At 39.6% G+C, this 20,680-nt stretch overlaps 1 protein-coding gene across 2 annotated transcripts in view; it reads right to left on the reverse strand.

Annotated features, from left to right (window-relative positions):
* LOC148113430 (uncharacterized) overlaps nt 1-16,262 on the reverse strand; it is an 80,999-nt gene extending 64,737 nt beyond the window's left edge. For both annotated transcript variants that reach the window (XR_015728233.1, XM_087871302.1), the window contains exons 1-2: nt 15,984-16,262; nt 12,716-12,782 (exon numbers count right to left, since the gene is read on the reverse strand). Coding sequence is in view for 1 of the 2 variants with exons in the window: in XM_087871302.1 (XP_087727428.1) it covers nt 12,716-12,782; nt 15,984-16,088 (172 nt within the window). In the remaining variant the exon portion in view is untranslated. The remainder of the gene's footprint in view (nt 1-12,715; nt 12,783-15,983) is intronic.
* Nucleotides 16,263-20,680: the final 4,418 nt, after the last annotated feature.

Below are 20,680 nucleotides of genomic sequence, written 5' to 3' on the forward strand. Positions count from 1 at the left end.
GGCTGGAACCGACCAATCAGGCTCTGTTCAGACAATGTAATCATGCAAGTAGGCGGGTCACTTTTGGACACGACGTGACCTGCACAGTTCAGTTGATTCAGCGACTTTGCAGACAGAGGTTGGGTTCTGTGTCTCTCCTGTGGGTACTCCTGGAATTCTCTCGAACTCGGCTATTGGCGTGGGCCTATCTTTTTGGATATTTATTTCTTCATTCCCCTGCTGGACTGGTGGACTGTCTCTGACTTCAGGGACTCATTGTTGGACCTCAGATAAGTGCCTATAACCTATTCGGGTTTGAGTGTTGTTGTTGTGCGTTTGCTTGTGTATTGTGTAGGGCTTGGTCTGTTTCTGTGGTTTCCATGTAGTGTCTCCTTTCTTGCTCCTGTGCTTCCTCTTGTGTCTCCTGTTTGCTTCTAACTATTCAGCCTCTGAGTTGGTTTATGTGTCTTTTCCACCCTTGGCCATCCTCTGTTTCTATTCTGTATGATAACAGACCCATGATTTGAATTATTTTCACCAAAACCCATAGGGGGTTTCTGCTAAAATTCTTCGCATACACCTTATCCCCCACTTGGAACTGTCTATATTTACTAGTTGAGTCTATTGGATTTTCTATCTTGTATTGGGGATGTAGTCTGTCTAAGTTGGATCTCAGCTTCCTCCCCATCAATAGTTCTGCGGGACTTCTGTGCATGGTTGCACTGGGAGTTATGTGTTGTATGCTTAGTAATTTGTCTATTTTTGCTTGGATGTCCCCGGGGCCCAATCTAGCTAGTGTTTCCTTGGTCATTCTCACCATCTGTTCCACTTTTCCATTAGTGGACGGCTTTCCCAGCATGGACAGTGCTAGTCCCCTGGCTAGCTAGGAACATTTCAAATTGATTGGCAGTAAATTGTGGCCCATTATCAGAGACTACTAAATTGGGCAACCCATGTGTTATGAATAGTCTCCGTAGAACTCAGATGACTGCTTCTATTCTGTTCAATGACATGAGATTTACTTCTAGCCATTTAGAATATGCATCAACAGTGATTAAAAATGTGTTTCCCTGGCAGGGTCCTGCAAAATCAATGTGTATGCAGGACCATGGTGTCTTAGGGCTTTCCCAATCGTGTGTGGGTGCTGCGTGTGGTGGTGGCTGAGATTCTTGGCAGGGTGTGCATGTCGCTACCCATTTTTCTATTTCCTTGTCCATGCCCAGCCACCAAACATAACTCCTAGCTAATGCCTTCATTTTAACTATCCCTGGGTGTCCCTCATGTAACATTTCCAGAATATCATTTCTCAACAATGATATTGTCTCCCCACAACAAACACCCCCTCAGTCCTGATAGTTCAGATGGGAGAATCTGGAAGCAGTGCAGTGTTACTGGCTGGGAAAATGTCGGGCTCCGACAAGCTCAGCAAAATCCAGCCAGACGAACCGTCACCAGGGGGTCTTAGGACCAAAACTGTCCTGTAGGGACAGTGAAGAAAGAGAGGCAGCTTGGTGTCTAAAGAGGGACAGGCAAGTCCTCCCTTGGATAGCCTGAGAAACTCTCTCTGAGCCGGTGATGGGGGGTGGTGATCAGAGTGAATCGCCATGAAGCTGGAGCCTCTGGAGCAAGCGATGTGCAGGAGGGAAGATTTGGACAGAGTGCTGGTGTTGGGTGAGTGATCGGCTAACCCACAGACAATAAAAAGAAAACTCTAAATATTTTTATCTACTAAACTATTATTAAAATTACCCTGGTATGGAAATTGTGGCTAAATAGCAGCGGGGGTAGATGGCAGATGGAAAGAGAAAGTGAGAATGACAAGCCCACCATAGAAGAACCCGAATAAAGAATTAAAAGTGATTGACAAATGAAAATGTAAATCTGGAATTTAGATTCAATTTGGATGGGATTATAAACTGATATATAAAGATGAAAGAAGATGTGAAAACTGGATTTTTTTCTCTTTTATGACTCAGTAAACACGGATGTGGATTACAAATAAAATGGTGATTTGTTAATTAGACGAGTGGAACTGTGGATTATAGAGAGACATCTGCAGGAGAAGGAAGAGCATGACATAGAATTGTTTTACTTTTAAAACCTTGAACTTTTAAAAAAAGATAACTGGCAAGAACTAAGGAGGATACGTTTTGCCTACAAGCGGACAGACTTTGATGATTATAGAAGAAGGACCTTAATGCAATTTAAAACTGGAATAATTCAACCCGGAAAGAATAAAATGGAAAAGAAACTTAATGAACTGATAAAGATGATGTGTTTGGAAATAAAAGAAATGATTATAAATTTGCATGGAAAATCGAAATCTGAGGAGGCAAAGAAAGAACTAGAATGCACTGAAGATGAAAAGGAAAAGACTAACGAGAAACAAGAAAGAGAGATGGATGATGAAGAAGACAAAGAGACTGACTATGGAAAATTAAACAATTGTAATATTAAATATGGACAAAAAAAAGAAACAAAGAAAAGAGGGTGGAACAGGGAAAATACAAAAAACTTAAATGATTACACTGAGATTAACAGTGGAAAGATAAAAAAGAGGGGAAAAGATGGAAAATAATAAGAAATAAAGGACAAAATAAAAGAGTTTATGATTTTAAAATACAAAATAAGCATACTAGGATTAACAATGAAAAGACACAAAAAAGGAAAGAGAAAGGAGAAACAATGGGAAACATAGGGCAGAATAGGAGAGTGCAGAACTTTAAAATACAAAAGAAAGGAAGAAAAAGGGAAAACAAAAGGCAAAGAAGGAAAAGAGGGTGGAAGAGAAGAAGAAATATTAAAAATATAAATGATTACACTGGGATTTACAGTGGAAATATAAGAAAGAGGGAAAAGAGATGGAAAATAATGGGAAATAAAGGGCAAAGATTTCATGATTTTAAGATACAAAATATTAATAATGAAAAGATACGAAAAAGGAAAAGAAAAGTAGAAACAAAGGGAAAATTGTAATACATGTCACATGCTCAATAATATTGGAGGTTTACAGAATGATAAATTTTAACCAGAGGTGAAATGCTCCCGGTAGCGATAGAGGCGGGTGGTTCGGAGAACCGGTAGCAAAAATCCCTGCCTCTCCCCATGCCCAGCTGAGCCGCACAATCATCAGAGGCTTTTTTTTTTTACTTTTAAAAGCATTTTTTCTACAACCTCTTCGGCCAAAAAATGCTTTTAAAAGTTTTTTAAAAAAGGCTCCGATGATCGTGCGGCTCAGCTGGGATCGTCAAAGGCTTTTATTATTTATTTATTTATTATTGTGATTTAGAAAAAAAGGGTTTTTTTCTTTTAAATGCCTCTGATGATCTAAGCTGAGTTGCCTGATCAGCAGAGGTTTTTTTAAAAAGCCTCTGCCAATCAGGCAACTCAGCTGGGATCATCAGAGCCTTTTGAAAGCATTTTTTTACAACCTCTTCACCGAAGAGGTTGTAGAAAAAATGCTTTTAAAAGTTTTTTTAAAATTGGCCACACCCATCCAGTCACATTACCCCCCCAAGCCACGCCTACAGAACCGGTAGTAACAAATTTTAGATTTCACCACTGGTTTTAACAACATGAATAAACCAGTTGAGGGAAATGTAATATTTGGAATATTCCAAACTATATATTTGAAACATAATTAAAAGGAGAAAAGAAGACAAATTAAGAATATTTTATGAATAAGTGGAAATATATTGTTAAAATGTTTTGAGAAATATATTTAAAGATTGAAATTGAATGTAAAACTGAATGAAATTGAAATGATAAAAATGATTTAAATGTTATACTTGCAAGAAGTAAAGCAGAAAAAAAATATTAGTAAAAGCAAAAAAGATAAGAAATTAGAAAAGTGTTTGAGTAAAGATTTGAAGGAAAAAAGAGAATAAGATGAAATATATTGTTAATAATTAAAAAGATAAGGGATCGGGGCTGCCTGAACTCCACAATGGAAAACATTAAATTGAAAATGAATACAGCAATAGAGAGAGATGAAGGAATTGGAGGGGAGCAGGAAGGAGAGAGAGGGATGGAGGAGTAAGGAGGAAGGAAGGGAAGGGAAAGCAGAGTAGGAGGGAAGGTAAGAAAGGGGGAAGAGAGGAGGAGAAGGAGAAGGAGAAGGGAAGGGGAAGTAGAGAAGAGAAGAAGAAGGTGGGGAAAGAAAGTTGGAAGGAGAAGAGGGAGAGGCTAGGTTTGAGGAGAAAGATTGCTGTACAATAAAAAAAAGAAGATGAAGTGGAAGAAAGGCAGCTCTGAACAAACAAATATAAATATATTAGGAAAAAGAATGAATTGTTAAAGAATAAAAGAGGACAATTATGTACAATTAGCAAAGTTAGAATTTAGGGATAAATGAAGAAGGTGTTTATATATGCAAGTGTAGAAATACTAAGGTATATTCAAAAAAAAAGGAAAGTGGGGAAGACTATATTGACAAAAATTGTAATTGAGTAAAATGTATTTTAATTTGACTAATTGTATAAGATAAGAAACGAGCAACACTCTATTAAAAAAAAAAGATGTGGGTGAAGGTGGGAGAGGAGAAAAGAAAAAAACCAATAAAACTTGTTTTTTTAAAAAAATCCCAATAGTTCAGTGTCGTCTCTTGAACAGTTTCAATTCCTTGTCTACTCCCGTCTCTGGCCACCCCTTCCATACCCAATTCAAAACCCGTGCCAAATTCTTGTCCCTTCCTGTTGCTCTCGCGATGTCTGCGGCCATGATCTGTGTGTTCATGAGAGTCTCTACCAATAGCATGGTTGTGGATGGCACTGGGCCTTCCACTGGTTCCGGCAGCGGGCATCTGCTGAGGGCATCTGCATGGTCAATCGTCTTCCCTGGTCTGTATAGCAGCTGGTAATTATATGTGGCGAGGAATTCTGTCCATCTCAGCATTTGTGGAGATAACACGTGGGGTGTAGGTTTATCTCCTGCGATAATCCCCAGGAGTGGCTTATGGTCTGTTATCAACTCGAACTTCTTCCCATAGAGATATTCATGGAATCTTTTGATTCCAGCCACTGCAGCCAGTGCTTCTTTGTTGATCTGACTGTAATTCCTTTCTGGTTTGGATAGAGGCCGAGAGTAGAAAGCAATGGGGGCTTCTCTTCTGTTGGGCATGCAATGGCTTAAGATAGCCCCTATTCCAAATGGCAACGTGTCACAGGTTAGTCTCACTGGTAATGTTTCACTATACTGTACTAGGATGCTGTCTGATGTCAGCATTCTTTTGATTTGTTCGAAGGCATTCACTTCTTTCTGTCTCAAGGTCCAGTCTGTCTTTTTGTCCACTAGGTGGTGTAAAGATACAGCAATCGTGGCTTTCTGTGGCAGGAAAATGTTGTAGAAGATTAGTAATCCCAGGAGTGCCTGAAGTTCTGTTCTATTGATTGGGGTTGGGGCTTCTCTGATTGCTTTTAACCTGCCCATGGTGGGTTGTATTCCGGAACCCAAAAATTCAACCTTTTCCACTGCTAACTGGCATTTGTCTTTTTTTACTTTCAACCCCACTTCCATCATCTCTGAAGTTTTCTGCGTTTCTGCTGCTGAGGGACTTGGTGCTGGCTGTGTAAATTTCTTCATTTTCACTTTTCCAAATAATTATAATTGACTTGTGGTTTGATTATGATTCAAATATCTAATTCAACCAATGATTGAATTTGAAATAATAAAGTAAAATAGCATAAAATAAAAAAAGAAAAGTCTCAAACCCTCCCTACCCTTCAAAAATATAAAAAAGAAAAAAGCAAACTAGAAGGGGGGAGAAAAAAAGAATTTATAATCCAACTGTTTCAAAAAAAGAAAAGAAATAAATTTTAAAATAAAAATAAAAAATAAAAATCCATGAAAAAATCAGTTTAACAAAAAAGAAAGGGATGAAAAGATTGAAGAAAGGAAAAATTAAAAAAAATTCTTCTGACTCTTCAGGTCTTAATCCATGGGAAGACAATACTTTAAAAACCAATTTCATTAAGTTCTATACAAAATCTCTAACCAATGATGGAATTATGAAATTTGATGCAATCACTTCATGATGATTTAAAACAGGAATTAAAAGAAATGAAAGAAATGATGGGGAAGAACGAGGAGAGAATCCAGAAAGTAGAAGAAAAAGCAGAAAGGACAGAGAAAAAAGTTGAGAAAATTGAAGAAAAATTGGTTTTAACAGACAAATCACAAGAAAGAACAATTATCCTGTTGGAAAAGGAACTTTCTGAATTTTATTTAAGATTCCAAAATATAGAAGAAGAAAAAGAAGAAAACCTACCAGAGGTAATTGCAGAGATTCTGGCTGAAGTCCTGGAACAACCCAAGGAAAAGATTTTAAATGAGATTGATGAAGCGTTCAGAATATACACTAGATATGCAATAAGGAATAAACTACCAAGAGAAGTACATGTAAGATTTACAAAGAGGGCAATGAAAACAGAGATATTACAAGCAGCAAGGATTACAGCACTGAAACATAAGGATAAAGAACTTGTGCTTCTATGACAAATACCTAGAAAAGTTAGAGATTTGAGGAGAGAATACCAATTTTTAACGAAATTTCTAATATCCAAAAGAGTGAGTTTTAGATGGTTAATACTCGAAGGGATTATGGTGACATGGCAAGAACAAAGATACAGACTTGACTCGATTGAGAAAGCGAAATTATTCTATCAACAATTTTGTGGACCATTGGATGGAGACTTGGGAGCTGTAGGTGCTGCAAAAGAGAAAGATGAAGAAAAGGATAAAGATGAAAAAGCTAAAGAGGAAAGGGCCCTCAGAGAAGGGGCGATATCTAAAGACTCATTGGAACAAAGCGAGACTAGGGCAATGAAATTAAAAACTAGTAACAAATATGGAAGAAGTAAAAGCAATATCCCTAAATGTAAATGGACTGAATGCGGTGATAAAAAGAAATAGAATATTGACTAAATTAAACAGCTTGAAGATGGACATTATATGTCTACAAGAAGTCCATATTAGAAAACAACATTTAAAATTATTACAATACCCAAAGTTAGGAGTTTTATTTACATAATTGATACAACAAAGTGAAAGAGATGTGGTATTGTATATTTTTAAAAAAATTAGAACCTAAATTAATTTTTGAAGATGAGGAAGGCAGGATCTTGATGGTAGAAATAAAAATGAACTCTAAACAAATACTTTTGATAGCATTATATGCACCAAATGAAAAACAGGAAGAATTCTATTGGCGATTACACAGGAAAATTGTAAAATTGGACTATGAAAATGTATGTATAATGGGTGATTTCAATGCTGTAATGGATGCAGATTTAGACTACAAAACAGTGAAGATAAATAAAAAATCTAGAAGAGCACTGCCAAAAGCCTTCTTTACAATGATAGAAGAACTAAGTGTTCAAGACATCTGGAGACAAAAACACTTGAAAGAGAGTCAATATACTTTTTATTCAAATAAACATTTATTGCGGTCGAGGATAGATATGATATGGATGTCAATTGGACTTACAGAAGTGGTGCAAGAAGTAAATATTGGCTCAAATATCTGGGCAGATTATAGCCCAATGACATTAATATGGAAAGGGCAAAAGAAAAAGACAAGATGGACTTTGAATACAACAATATTAAATGAAAAAGAATTTCAGAAATTTGTGGAAAAAGAATTGGAAATCTTCTTTAAAATAAACAAAAAGGAAGATACATCACTTCAAAATGTATGGGATACAATGAAAGCATATATCAGAGGTCTGGCAATAACATATTTGGGAAAAAAAGAACAAAAAGAAATTGCAGAAACAAGCAAGATTGGAAGAAGAGTATAAAACCCTGAAAAAGAGTTCCAGAAAGATGTTCAAAATAAAAAAAGTTAAGAAATTGATGGAATTAAAGAAGCATGAAATAACTCTAAATGAACAAGAATCACTAGCAAACCAATTGAGAGCATTGAAGCAATTTTTTTTTGAAAATGCAAATAAACCCGGAAGATGGCTAGTTTACAAATTAAGAAAAGAGAGGGAGAAAAAAAACTACAAAATATTTACAAGATGGAGAAGGGAAATTACAATATAGAACTGAAGAAAAAAAGAAAGTAATTCAAAAATATTATGAAAAATTCTACTCTCAAGAGAAGATCTCAGAGGAGGAGATACAAAGTTACCTGGAAAGATCAGACTTAATTAAAATATCAGAACAATATAAAGGAATGCTAGAAGAAAGAATAACAATGATGGAACTAACAGAAGTAATAAAAAGACAAAAAAGTGGAAAAGCACCAGGACCAGATGGCTTACCAGCTGAATTGTACAAAACACTACAAGAAGCGATTAGTAATGCAGTGTTGGACCTATTTAATGACTTATTATTAGAGGCTAAAATGCCAGATTCATGGATAGAGGCATATGTGACACTATACCTAAAGAAGATCACACTCACTTCTTAAAACAAAAGAAAAGAAAAGTGCGGCTTTGAAGGAGTCTTGGCAGAGATTAATTACATCAGTCAGGACAAAAAATACATTCCTTTTTTGATATATCACCAGAGGATTGGGGAAATCCGCTCTACCCCCAACTAATCAGGTACCAATTCAGGCCTGGGAAGAATATTTTAGAGAGTTATATACAGACCCTGACTATGTAACTAAGGAGAGCCAAATTAGTTTGAACCAAACTGCTTACTGGCCCCCTGTCACACCAGAAGAGGTATCCCGGCTGATCGAATCCCTTAAGGCTAATAAGGCACCTGGTGCTGAAACAATCCCTCCCAGAAATCCCTCCCATAATCAAAAAGAACACCAATTGGTGGGCCCCACTTTTAGCATCGTTGTTTACATTTATAGATAAAATGGGCCGTATGCCAAGAGATTGGGGATTAGCAATTATTATACCAATCTATAGAATGGGTAATAGAAATGATCCAGGAAATTATAGACCCATTAGTCTTTTGAGTGTTATTAGTAAATTGTATGCTAAACACCTAAACTATAAACTCCAGGATTGGCTAATTTCAGGGTGGATAATGAAGGATGAACAAGCCGGTTTTAGAGAAGGAAGATCTATGGTGGATCATATCCTGATACTTCACCATCTGGTGCAAAAATATACGTACAAAAAAAAAAGCCTCTCTCTACGTCAGCGGTTCTCAACCTGGGGGTCGCGACCCCTTTGGGAGTTGAACGGCCATTTCACAGGGGTCGCCAAAACCCTCTCTCGCCCCCCCACGCCTTCACTCACCCTCACTCTCTGCTCTGTTGGATCGCCGGCCATTCGCTTACCCCGCCCACTCCCAATCTATTGCTGCCTCCTGAGTCCCAGTTGATGGCTAGAGGAAAAAAAACTGTTTAAATTCTTGCCGCGGGGCTTCAAAGGGCCGCCCTATAGCCAGTGGTGGGATTCTGCTGGTTCCGCCCCACCCCTTGCCCCGCCCCTCCACACCACTATTTATTGCCAATAAATAGTGGTGGGCGAGGGGCGGGCGAGCCAGCAATTTAACAAATGGTTCTGTGTTTTTTTGTAATTTTATTGGCCCGCGGAGCTTCAGCATAGGCTAATTAGCCCTTGATTAGATCGGCTTCCGACTCTCAGCTGATTTGCTCTCAGCTGTTTTGCTCAGGGCTCTGCTGCTTGTTTGCAAAGAGTGCTGGAGCAATTTTTTTTCCCCCTAGCTATGCTGAAAAACGAAACTACAACGTTGGAAAATTAGGCAGGCAGATTTCTTTTCTTTTTCCTCACCAAAAAAGGTAGGTGCAAACAATGGGAAATTTAGGGAAAAAGTGGAGAGTTCAAGATTTTAAAACACAAAAGAAAAAAAGCTCTATTTAACTAGGGAATTGTAATAATTGAGATACTATTAATTGTACATTGTGTTGAAAGCAGAAATGGTTAAGTTGTGGTTTGGAGGAATATATGGGGGAAATTATTTGGTTTATTATTATTGGTAAATATTTATTTATTTATTTATTTATTAAATTTATATAAATATAATTAACTGATTTGTAAGAAATTGGATTGCATGGAAATAATTGGAATATTCATGTTCATATTGATTAATATACAAAAAAGGTAGTTATATAACTAATTGATTTATATTAAAATGTTGAGTGGAGTAGGAGTGAGATTTTGTTTTAAGAAGTGAGTGTGATCCTCAGAAGGGTCATTTTTACTTCTTCTGTATTCCTTATTATATATCCTTTTTAATTGCATGCAATCTCTATCAAACCATTTTTTGTTCTTTAAAACTGGCTTTTTGGAGTGAGCTAGTATTCTCTTAGTGACAACCGATTTCAAATTTGAAATTAATGTTTCAAACTCTTCTAAGTATGGTCCTTCAAACTTATTTCTTAGTAGAGATGTGTGTAATTCTATGGTTTCTGGACCTAACATCCACTTAGTAATTTCCTTTGCATTTTTCTCCGTCCATTTAATTTTTACCTGGGTATTTTGGCTCTCTAATCTGGGTAGGTAGATTGAGCCAACCCTTAGTAATTTCTGGTGTAATGTAAGAGTAAGGATAAGTGAATCATGATCGGTTTCCAGACGCAAGTCTACCTCCATCTTCTGCAAGAACTTCAGGAGGTTGTATGATATTATTCAGTAATCAACTGTGAATTTTCTTCCTGCTCCTCGATAAGTATAGTCTGCTGGGTAGGCACCCCATGTGGAACCGTTCAGGATACAAAGGTCCAAGTGTACAGGGAATGGGAGCAAGTCTTGAAGGTGACATCTGGGCTGAGTTCGATCCTGTTTCCATAGAGGAAGTGGACAGGATAGTGGGTAGATTGGGAGCCTCCACATGTTTGTTGGACCCATGTCCCTCCTGGCTTGTCACAGCAACCAGAGAGGGGACCGGAGATTGGATCCGGGCGATTACTAATGCTTCTTTGAGGGTGGGGTCTCCCCTGCCATACTCAAGGAGGCAGTGGTTTGTCCCCTCCTCAAGAAGCCAGCCCTAGATCCAGCCTCCTTAAACAACTTTTGTCCTGTCTCCAATCTTCGCTTTGTAGCGAAGGCATTGGTCACCCTGGTGAATGATCTCTGGCGGGCCCGGGATGGGGGTTGTTCCTCTATTCTGGTGCTACTTGACCTCTCAGCGGCTTTTGATACTATCAACCATTGTATCCTACTGCGACGGCTCTGTGGATTGGGAGTAGGGGGAACTGTGCTACAGTGGTTCTCCTCCTATCTCTCGGGCCGTATGCAGTTTGTTTGGACGGGGGGTCAGAGATCCTCCCCTAGGCCCCTCACGTGTGGGGTACCACAGGGGTCGGTTCTCTCCCCCCTGCTCTTTAACATCTATATGAAGCCACTGGGTGAGATCATTTGTGGTTTTGGGGTGAGGTATCATCAGTACACTGATGATACCCAACTATATATCTCCACCCCGGACCAACCCAGGGATGCCCTTTCCGTGATGTCTAAGTGCCTGGAGGCGGTACAGGTCTGGATGGGTAGAAACAGGCTCAGACTCAATCCCTCCAAGATTGAGTGGCTGTGGATCCCGGCATCGCCTGATCTAGTTACCCCATCACTTTTGATGGGAGGGGAGTTACTTACTCCCTCTGAAAAGGCTCGCAATCTTGGCGTCCTCCTTGATTCACGGCTGTCCCTGGTTGATCATCTAACAGCCTTGACAAGGGGGGCCTTTGCACAGGTTCGCCTAGTGCACCAGTTGCGGCCTTTCCTAGACAGGGATGCCCTCCGTACAGTCACTCAAGTTCTCATTGTCTTTTGGTTGGATTACTGCAATGCCCTCTACATGGGGCTGCCCTTGTGGTGCACCTGGAGGCTCCAGCTGGTCCAGAATGCGGCTGCGTAGGTTGTTAAGGGAGCTTCCCGTTACTCCCGTGCAACACCTCTCCTGCGCAAGACGCACTGGCTGCCAGTGGCCTTCCGGATCCACTTCAAGGTGATGGTATTGACCTATAAAACCCTACATGGCATGGGCCCAGGATACTTGCAGGACCACTTCCTACCGGCCTCCCACCACCCAGTGTGTTCACATAGAGCCTCCTCCTCCGGGTGTCGTCGGCCAGACAATGTCGGCTGGCGACCCCTAGGATGAGGGCATTCTCTGTGGCCGCACTGACCCTCTGGAATGGGTTACCCACTGAGCTCCGGATGGCTCCTGATCTCCGCACTTTCCACGCTGGCCTGAAGACATGGCTGTTCCAGCAAACTCCCTGATCAACTACGAGGTTTTAATTTTGGGGATTTTAATTTTCATATTGGTTTTAGGTGTTATTGTTGTTGTTTTATTTGTGTGAGCTGCCCGAGTCCTTCGGGAGAAGGGCGGCATATAAATTTTAATAATAAATAAATAAATAAATAAATAAATAAATAAATAAATAAATAAATAATCTGTTTTACACACAGTCCTGCCTGATTTGCCTTAGGGTCTTTAAATTGTCTGGGATGCAGGGGTTCTCCTGGTACATTCTCATCATAATGGATCTTAAATTGATTAAATAATGCTTGATCGTTTGGGACCATCCTAGCGTTTAAGTCCCCCACAATAATTATTGCTGCTGTAGGATATTTATCTAAGCAGCCCAGGATAAAATCTTCTATGCCGTCCCAAATCTTGTTGATCAAATTATTCTTATTGAGTGGGGGAATATAGATATTGAAAAGCAAAATCTCCACCTGTTTAAATAAGAGTAAGGTAGTCACAACCCATGACTGCAAAGATGGCAGTGATAAACATTTAAATTGCAAGGATGTATTCACTAATGTTACAATACCCCCTTTAGCTCTCCCCCCCACCTTACCTGGGACAGCTGGGATAGAGTTAACCCAATAACCATCTAACTGTATCTCTGCAGAGGCCCAGGTTTCCTGTAAGAAGAGAATGTCAAATTGTGATATATAGTAAAAAAAAAGTTGGTCTTTTGATGGAACAGCCCAACCTGCTATATTCCAGGTTATGATGGAGAGGGGATCCTCTTTTGCAACTCATCAGGAAATTTGATTTATACAAAGGGAAGTTGTATGGTTATTGCAATGACTTGAGGTGTCGTCACACATGAAATTGGCCTTCTCTAAAAGGAGGGGTGCCCCATCTAAATTCTGTGTCGACTCCTGGTAAAATTGTTCAGGGTAAGAGGATTTAGCACCAGCTAACAAGGCTTGCCATTCTGATATTTCTTCTCTAGGGGTAGAGCAGGGGGTTATTCAGTCATGCTCCATTCGGCTTTGAGCTGATAACACTGACGTGGGTCCTCTCTCGATTTCTTGATGTGGTGCTAAAGGTATCATAGGATCATCATCATAATGGCCCCTGTGTGTCTTGGCTTCTGTTTTCCATGATCTCATTTTCAGGCAAATCCTTGCCCCTTGGGGGAGAAGTAAGAGACTCAATTATAGGGAAACCAGATCAATAAGTGGTTCAACTGTGTTGATTATGTCCAATAAGGATTTCTTTAAATTTTCTAACTTGAATAGTATGTTATCTTGTTCTTTCCTTGGAAGAGCGCCAAAAGCATTGTTTGTTTATTTATTTGTTTATTTATTTATTTATTTATTTATTTATTTATTTATTTATTAAAATTTATATGCCGCCCTTCTCCCGGAGGACTCGGGGCGGTTCACAACCATCACGTAGAGTAAAAACAATAACAATAACAATAAATAAAGTTTTAAAAAATACAATTAAAATCCCACAATTAATTAAAAACTCCCAACAGATCAGAAAATTTGTTTAAAAAGCCATGTCTTCAGGTCTTTGCAGAAAGAATGGAGGTCAGGGGCTGTCTGGAGCCCAGTGGGTAACTCATTCCAGAGGGTCGGTGCTGCCACAGAGAACGCCCTCATCCTGGGCGCTGTCAGCCGACATTGTCTGGCAGACGGCACCCGGAGGAGGGCAGTCCTATATGAGCGCACTGGGCGGTGAGAGGCCGGTAGGTGGTGCTCCTGCAAGTACCCTGGGCCCATTCCATGAAGGGCTTTATAGGTAAGTACCAGCACCTTGAAGCATACCCAAAGGACCACCGGCAACCAGTGCAGCTCGTGCAGGAGAGGTGTTACCTGGGAGTAACGGAAAGCTCCCATAACAACCCACGCGGCCGCATTCTGGACCAGTTGGAGCCTCTGGGTGCACCACAAAGGCAACCCCTTGGTGCTTGGTGGCGCAGCTGACTAAGTGCTATTAAAGTAGCACCAGCTGCCTGCAATTACTGCAAGTTCAAATCTCACCAGGCTCAAGGTTGACTCAGCCTTCCATCCTTCCGAGGTAGGTAAAATGAGGACCCGGATTGTGGGGGCAATAAGCTGACTTTGTACAAAAAAGAACATCGCTTAGGGGGCCCCGAAAGCCCTACTAAGCAGGTATATACAAAAGTATGAAGGCTATTGCTTAATGCATTGTAAGCCGCCCTGAGTCTCCGGAGAAGGGCGGCATATAAATCGAACCAACCAACCAACCAACCCCATGTAGAAAGCATTGCAGTAGTCCAAACGAGAGATAACAAGAGCATGAGTGACTGTACAGAGGGCATCCCTATCTAGGAAGGGTCGCAACTGGCGCATCAGGCAAACCTGTGCAAAAGCCCCCCTGGACATGGCCATCAGATGATCCACTAAGGACAGCCATGAATCCAGGAGGACACCAAGGTTGCGAACCCTATCAGAGGGAGTCAACAACTCCCCTCCCGTCAAAAGTAATGGGGCCACTAGATCCTGGGATGCTGGCATCCACAGCCACTCCATCTTGGAGGGGTTGAATCTGAGCCTGTTCCTGCCCATCCAAACCCCCACCGCCTCCAGGCACTTAGACATCATGGAAAGGGCATCCCTGGATTGGTCCGGGGTGGAGATGTAAAGCTGAGTATCATCAGCATATTGATGGTAACTCATCCCGAAACTCTGAATGATCTCACCCAGCGGCTTCATATAGATGTTAAAGAGCAAGGGGGAGAGAACCAAACCCTGAGGAACCCCACAAGTAAGGGGCCTTGAGGAGGATCTCTGCCCCCAATTAATGAGACTGGTTTCTGTGCTGTTAAGTACATCTTCGCTGGACAAGGCTGGCTTACTCCCACTTTCTTCCTCTCTCTTTTCCAAGGTTGAGAATGCGGAAGAGACAGCAACTTTGGGAGCTCGCATGTTAACAATTAAGGGTTTAACCCTTTCCTCACAGAAAACTCTGACGGGAAAGATTTGAAAGGAGGCTAGATGTGCCTTCATCTTGAATAGCATCAGTGGTATAGCCAGCTGTTTGAAAGAGAAGAATTCACTTCCAATTTGGGGCCTCAGGAAGCCACTCCACAGCACGGAGATCAATCTGCCCCCAGTGACAGTAAAGAAGCTGGCTTAGGAAATTTAGTATAGCACTCTTTGTAATCCAGCGTCCATGATTAATTCTGTTCATATAGATTTTAAGCGCAACCTGATGTGTTTGTAGTGAGCGATGTGATTGCTGTAATTGTAGGGGAGATGCTTTACTGTCTTCCAATGAAACTTCTCTGTTAATACCTCTATTAATACCTCCTCCTCTTGATGCCTTGTCTGGAGAAGGACTGTTTTTCCGAGTGGGCTGCCACTTTTTGGCAGGCTCTTTAACTGTTTCCCTGGGTCTTTGCTCTTTTTTCTCTTCTTTATCCTGAGTTTGGAATTTACCCAAGTCTGCTGTATGGACTTTAGTGGGGGTGCCTGTAGCCTGATGTTGTGCTTGCAGAAAAACAGCTATATCTTTTTTTGCAGTGTCTCTACATCATGTTGGATGGCTATTAGTTGCTCAAATATTGAAACCACTGTTTGTGCTGTAAGAAGGCATTGCTTTGCCATAGACTCTGTTGTATTCTCCCACGGTAAACTCTCCACACTCTGGATTAGTTTGTTGTTAAACATTTTAGACTTTATCTCAGTCTCCATACAGGCTGTAGCTGGACTTCTTGTTTGTGAAAACAGCTGGCTGTCATTTTGCTCCCCTCCCCCCAGATCAGGAAAGTCTAGTATCTGCTGTTTTGTCAAATCTCTTTGCCGGTCCCCTTCTAACCTCTCCAGATTGTTGGAAATAGAGGGGGGGAAGTTTTTACTTACAAATCTTTTGTCAGCAAAGTGCTCGTCAATTTTTGGTTGTTTTGCATTCTTCATTGGTGGGAGGGCTCCTGGGCTGGTGCCATGGCGCTTCTTTCTTTTCCCCATGTCTTATTAGTCCTCATCAGCCAAAACTTTGTCTGTGTTGTGGTCTATGCTGTTATCGTCTCCGAAAAATATTATTTAAATAAAAAGGCTCCAATGGATATACTAAAAATTGATAAAATAAAATAAAACCAAGAGGAGCTGCTGCAAACATGCTCTGGCAGCAGCAGCAGCCCCGCCCCTTCCACAATCACATCTGGAAAACTGGGGTGGCAAGGAACGCGTGACTGAGAGCCCATTAAAAATTTTTTTTCTGACTTCCGGTTTGCGAGCTTCGGCGACGGCGGTGACTTTTTAAAGACCGCCAGCCCCGCCGCCTGTAGAGCCGCCCCGCGAACGAGGTGCGGCTCGAAAACTCCGAAATCTTGAAGATTGCAGGAGCAGAGACAGCAGGGTACAGGTTGAGCCCCTGTAACCCCCCCAGGGAATTGCTTCTGGGGGTGAAAACAGGTGTGGCTCCCTTCCAACCTGCGGAGACTCCGGGCGGCGTGGGACGATTCTGCCTTCAGCAGAACAAGCCGGCAGCAGCAAACTTTTAAAGTGAGAGGAATTAATTTTAACAAACAGCGGAAATATCAACTTGAATCCAGAAACTTGAAAACTGCAAGTATTGGTGCTTTGTTGACTTTTTAAATCAAAAGAGAAAGTGAGCGAGTGAAAGTGATTTGAAAAAAAATGGCGTCCAGCGTTTGAGTTAACGAGCTAGTGAAAGTGGATTTGTGAAGCCTCCCTGCTTTGCTACAAAGTTGTAAAATTGCTACAAAGTTGTTCTATCTAAAGAAAAAATTTCTTTTGCTAAAATTTGACTTTGCTTTACTCTAGTTCCACCTGATTAAATCTGGGGGACTTCTTTAGAAGTTTCTGTGGAAGAGGGAAAGGAAAAAGAACTTCCCTCTTCAAAAAAACTAGCTTACGTGGCACGATGGCTTCAAAGAAGCAGGAAGGGAAGGCATCAGGGGGGGGATCCCCCACACATAAACATCAAACGCAACTTCCCCCTGCTCAACAGTTACAAACTCAGAAAAAAGAATTTGATGTGGCAGATTTAAAAGAATTTATTTCTAAAACTTTGGATGATAAATTTCAAGAATCACAACAGGAGATAGATGATAAACTTCAAAAATCACATCAGGAGATAGATGATAAACTTCAAAAATCACATCAGGAATTTTTGCAGGAAATTAATGAAGTTAAAGACATGGTGAAACAGAATCAAATTATGGTGACCAAAAAAATATCAGAAGTGGCGTCTGGCCTGGCAGATTTTATTGGGAAAGTTGATTTTAAAGTTGAAGAATTTAAATCAGAAGTTAATGTTAGGATGAAAGATAATGACTATAAAATTGATGAAGTTGACAATAAAATGCAGAGAATTGAAGATGAGATTGTTATGATACAATTCCGGGCGATGGAATTTGCCATACGGCTTCGGGGAATTCGAGAGGAGGAAAGACAGGACTTGAGACAAGTTTGCTCTGAAGCCCTGGCTAAGATTTTACAAGTTAATCCTGATTTGGTATTTCATAAAATAGATAAAATTTACAGAGTGAACTCTTGGGTGGCCAGGCAAAGACAATTACCCAGAGATGTGGTCATATACTTTACTGAGAGAGAAATTAGAAATGATATCCTGCAAAAATCTTTTCACACTTCTATACAAGTGGGGGGCTCACGGCTTGTAATTTTTAAAGAATTACCTCCTAAAATGCTGAAAGCTAGAAAAGAATTTGATTTTCTTGTTAAGGAATTGAAAAATTTACAGATACCCTTCCGGTGGGATGCACCAGCTGGGGTAATTTTCAGATATAAGGGAGAAGGATATCGGTTGAATACCGTGGAGAAGGCGCAACACTTTTACAGTACTATTCTTAAGGAAAGAACACCATCTCCACGTACATCTACAGTTTTGGAGATTAAGGAGAGTGAAGAGAGGCAATTGAAAGAACAGTCTAAGCAGGAATTAGAAAACGTGCAAGGTGCAGAAGGAGGTATTCTGAGTGAGCCACTGCTGGATTCTTCTCCAATTTTGGATTTGATTCAGTTGACTGAAGTTAAAGATCAACGTATAACTAGAGCTCAATCCAAGCTACTTAAACAAAAGCAACAACAACAACAGGAAAGACAAGATAAGAAGGCAGTTAAGAGCACTGCACAAGAGATTGGCGCTATGGGAGGAGCGAGATCGAAGCTCTCGGATGAACTTCAAGCATATTGCTCTGCGCTCCAGAAAGAGGCTAATGACCTTTAAGTGTTTATCTTGGAATGTCAATGGGTTGAATTCAGCACAGAAAAGGAAAAAATTATTTACATATTTGAAACAATTTAATAATGATATAATATGTTTACAAGAAACGCATATTACAACTCAAGATCAAAAATATTTGATAAACTCAAAACTAGGAGTACATTATATATCTTCAACTTCGCAGAAAAAGAATGGTGTGGTTATTTATGTAAATAAAAAATTAACAGCAAAAGTTATAGAAGTAGATCAAGATGGTAGATTTGTAGCAATTGAATTGTTTACAGCAAATGGGCAAATTCTTCTGATTGGAATTTATGCTCCCAACCAACAACAGGATTATTTTTACAAGATGTTACATACTAAAATATTGCAATGGGACTACAGATCTATTTTAATTATGGGAGATTGGAATGGAGTAATTGATTCTAAATTAGATAAAAAGAGCTTGGCAAAGTCTAGAATTAGATTACCACAGACCTTTTTTGATATGAAAGAAGATATGGAACTAAAAGATGTTTGGAGAATACATAATCCAAATGAATTGGATTACACTTTTTTTTCTGATAGACATAGATCCTTTTCTAGGATTGATTTTATCTTGTTGTCAAATGATCTACTTGTTAAGACAAAAAGAACAAAGATTTTTCCAAGAACTTTGACTGATCATAGTCCTGTATGGATAGAAATCGAGATGGATAAGGTTGAGAGACGTTCTTGGAGATTAAATGAGAACTTGTTTAGATATGAAAAAAATATAATAGAACTTAAAAAGCATTTGAAAGAATTTTTTGAAATAAATTTGAATAAAGGTACCCCAGTTGAAATTGTTTGGGATGCAAGTAAAGCTTATATGAGAGGGGTACGTATCTACATGAATTCTAAACATAGACTGTTCCGACAAAAGAAAAGATCTGAGTTGGAAATGGAAATAAAGAATAAAGAACAGTTACTTATTAAAAACCCAACAGATGAAAGAACACGAAGTGCTATAAAACTTTTGAAAGACCAATTCCAAATGCTTATGGCGGAACAAGTTGCAACAAGCTTACAATACGCGAAGCATAATACATTTTGCAATGCTAATAAACCGGGCAGATGGTTGGCCTACACATTGAGGAAAAAACAAAGTATGCGGACTATTGACAGTATCGATATTGGAGGGAAAGAAATTTTTCAACAAAAATTAATTAAAGAAGCTTTTGTGGATTATTATACTAAACTATATGCTAAAGAAGAGGTGCAGAATGGACTTATAGAAAAATATTTAAAGGATAAGAGAGTTACAAAAATTACTGATCAACAAAAGGAAAGAATGAATTATCTTATAACAGAGGAGGAGATAATAGTAGCAATTAAACAGCTAAAAACAGCTAAAGCTCCTGGCACGGATGGTTTGACTGCAGTGTATTACAAAACTTTACAAACTGAAATGGTGGGACAACTTAGAGATTTATTTTGCAATATTCAACAAGGGGGTAAAATACCCCCATCCTGGACAACTGCTTATATATCTTTGATACCAAAGGAACAAGTTGGTCCTAAAAAACCAGAGAACTACAGACCAATATCTCTTTTGAACACAGACTATAAAATTTATGCGAAGGTATTAGCCAACAGGTTGATGCCAGTAATCCAAAAGGTGATTCATGAGGACCAAGCGGGATTTATTGAGGGCAGATACATGAAGGACAATGTAAGGCAAGTAATAGACTTATTGGAATATCTTGATAAGAATAAACAGATTTCTGCAGTGCTGGTCTTTTTGGATGCGGAGAAGGCCTTTGATAGAGTGGATTGGAATTTTCTACTAAAGACTTTAAAAAAGATGGGCTTTGGGGACCAATTTACACAGGCGATCTCAGCAATTTATCAAGAGCAAAAAGCACAGATTATTATTAATGGAAGTTTGACGACAGAGTTTAAAATTAAAAAAGGAACAAGACAGGGATGTCCGTTGTCCCCACTTTTATTTATTTTAACATTGGAAGTCTTGCTAAATACAATACGGGACTCAAAAATTTTGAAAGGTATAATGATAAGGCAAGAGGATTATAGAATAAAGGCATTTGCAGATGATCTGGTGGTTACCCTATCACAACCAATGGAATCAACAATCCTGATGAATGACATTATACAAGATTATGGTAGAGTTTCAGGTTTTAGACTGAATTCAAAAAAGACTAAAATGATAGTCAAAAATATGACACAAGATCGTAAACATGAGCTTGAAAGGAGGGCAGGTTTTGAAATTGTACCTAAGGTAAAATATCTTGGAGTTCAGGTTGCAGAATCAAATATGAAATTGTTTCAAAATAACTATGAGGTGTTGTGGCGAGAGGTTCAGAAAGAC

Source organism: Pantherophis guttatus, chromosome 5 (assembly GCF_059756535.1).
Source record: "Pantherophis guttatus breed Tessera chromosome 5, ASM5975653v1, whole genome shotgun sequence".
In the NCBI taxonomy this organism is placed as follows: domain Eukaryota; kingdom Metazoa; phylum Chordata; class Lepidosauria; order Squamata; family Colubridae; genus Pantherophis; species Pantherophis guttatus.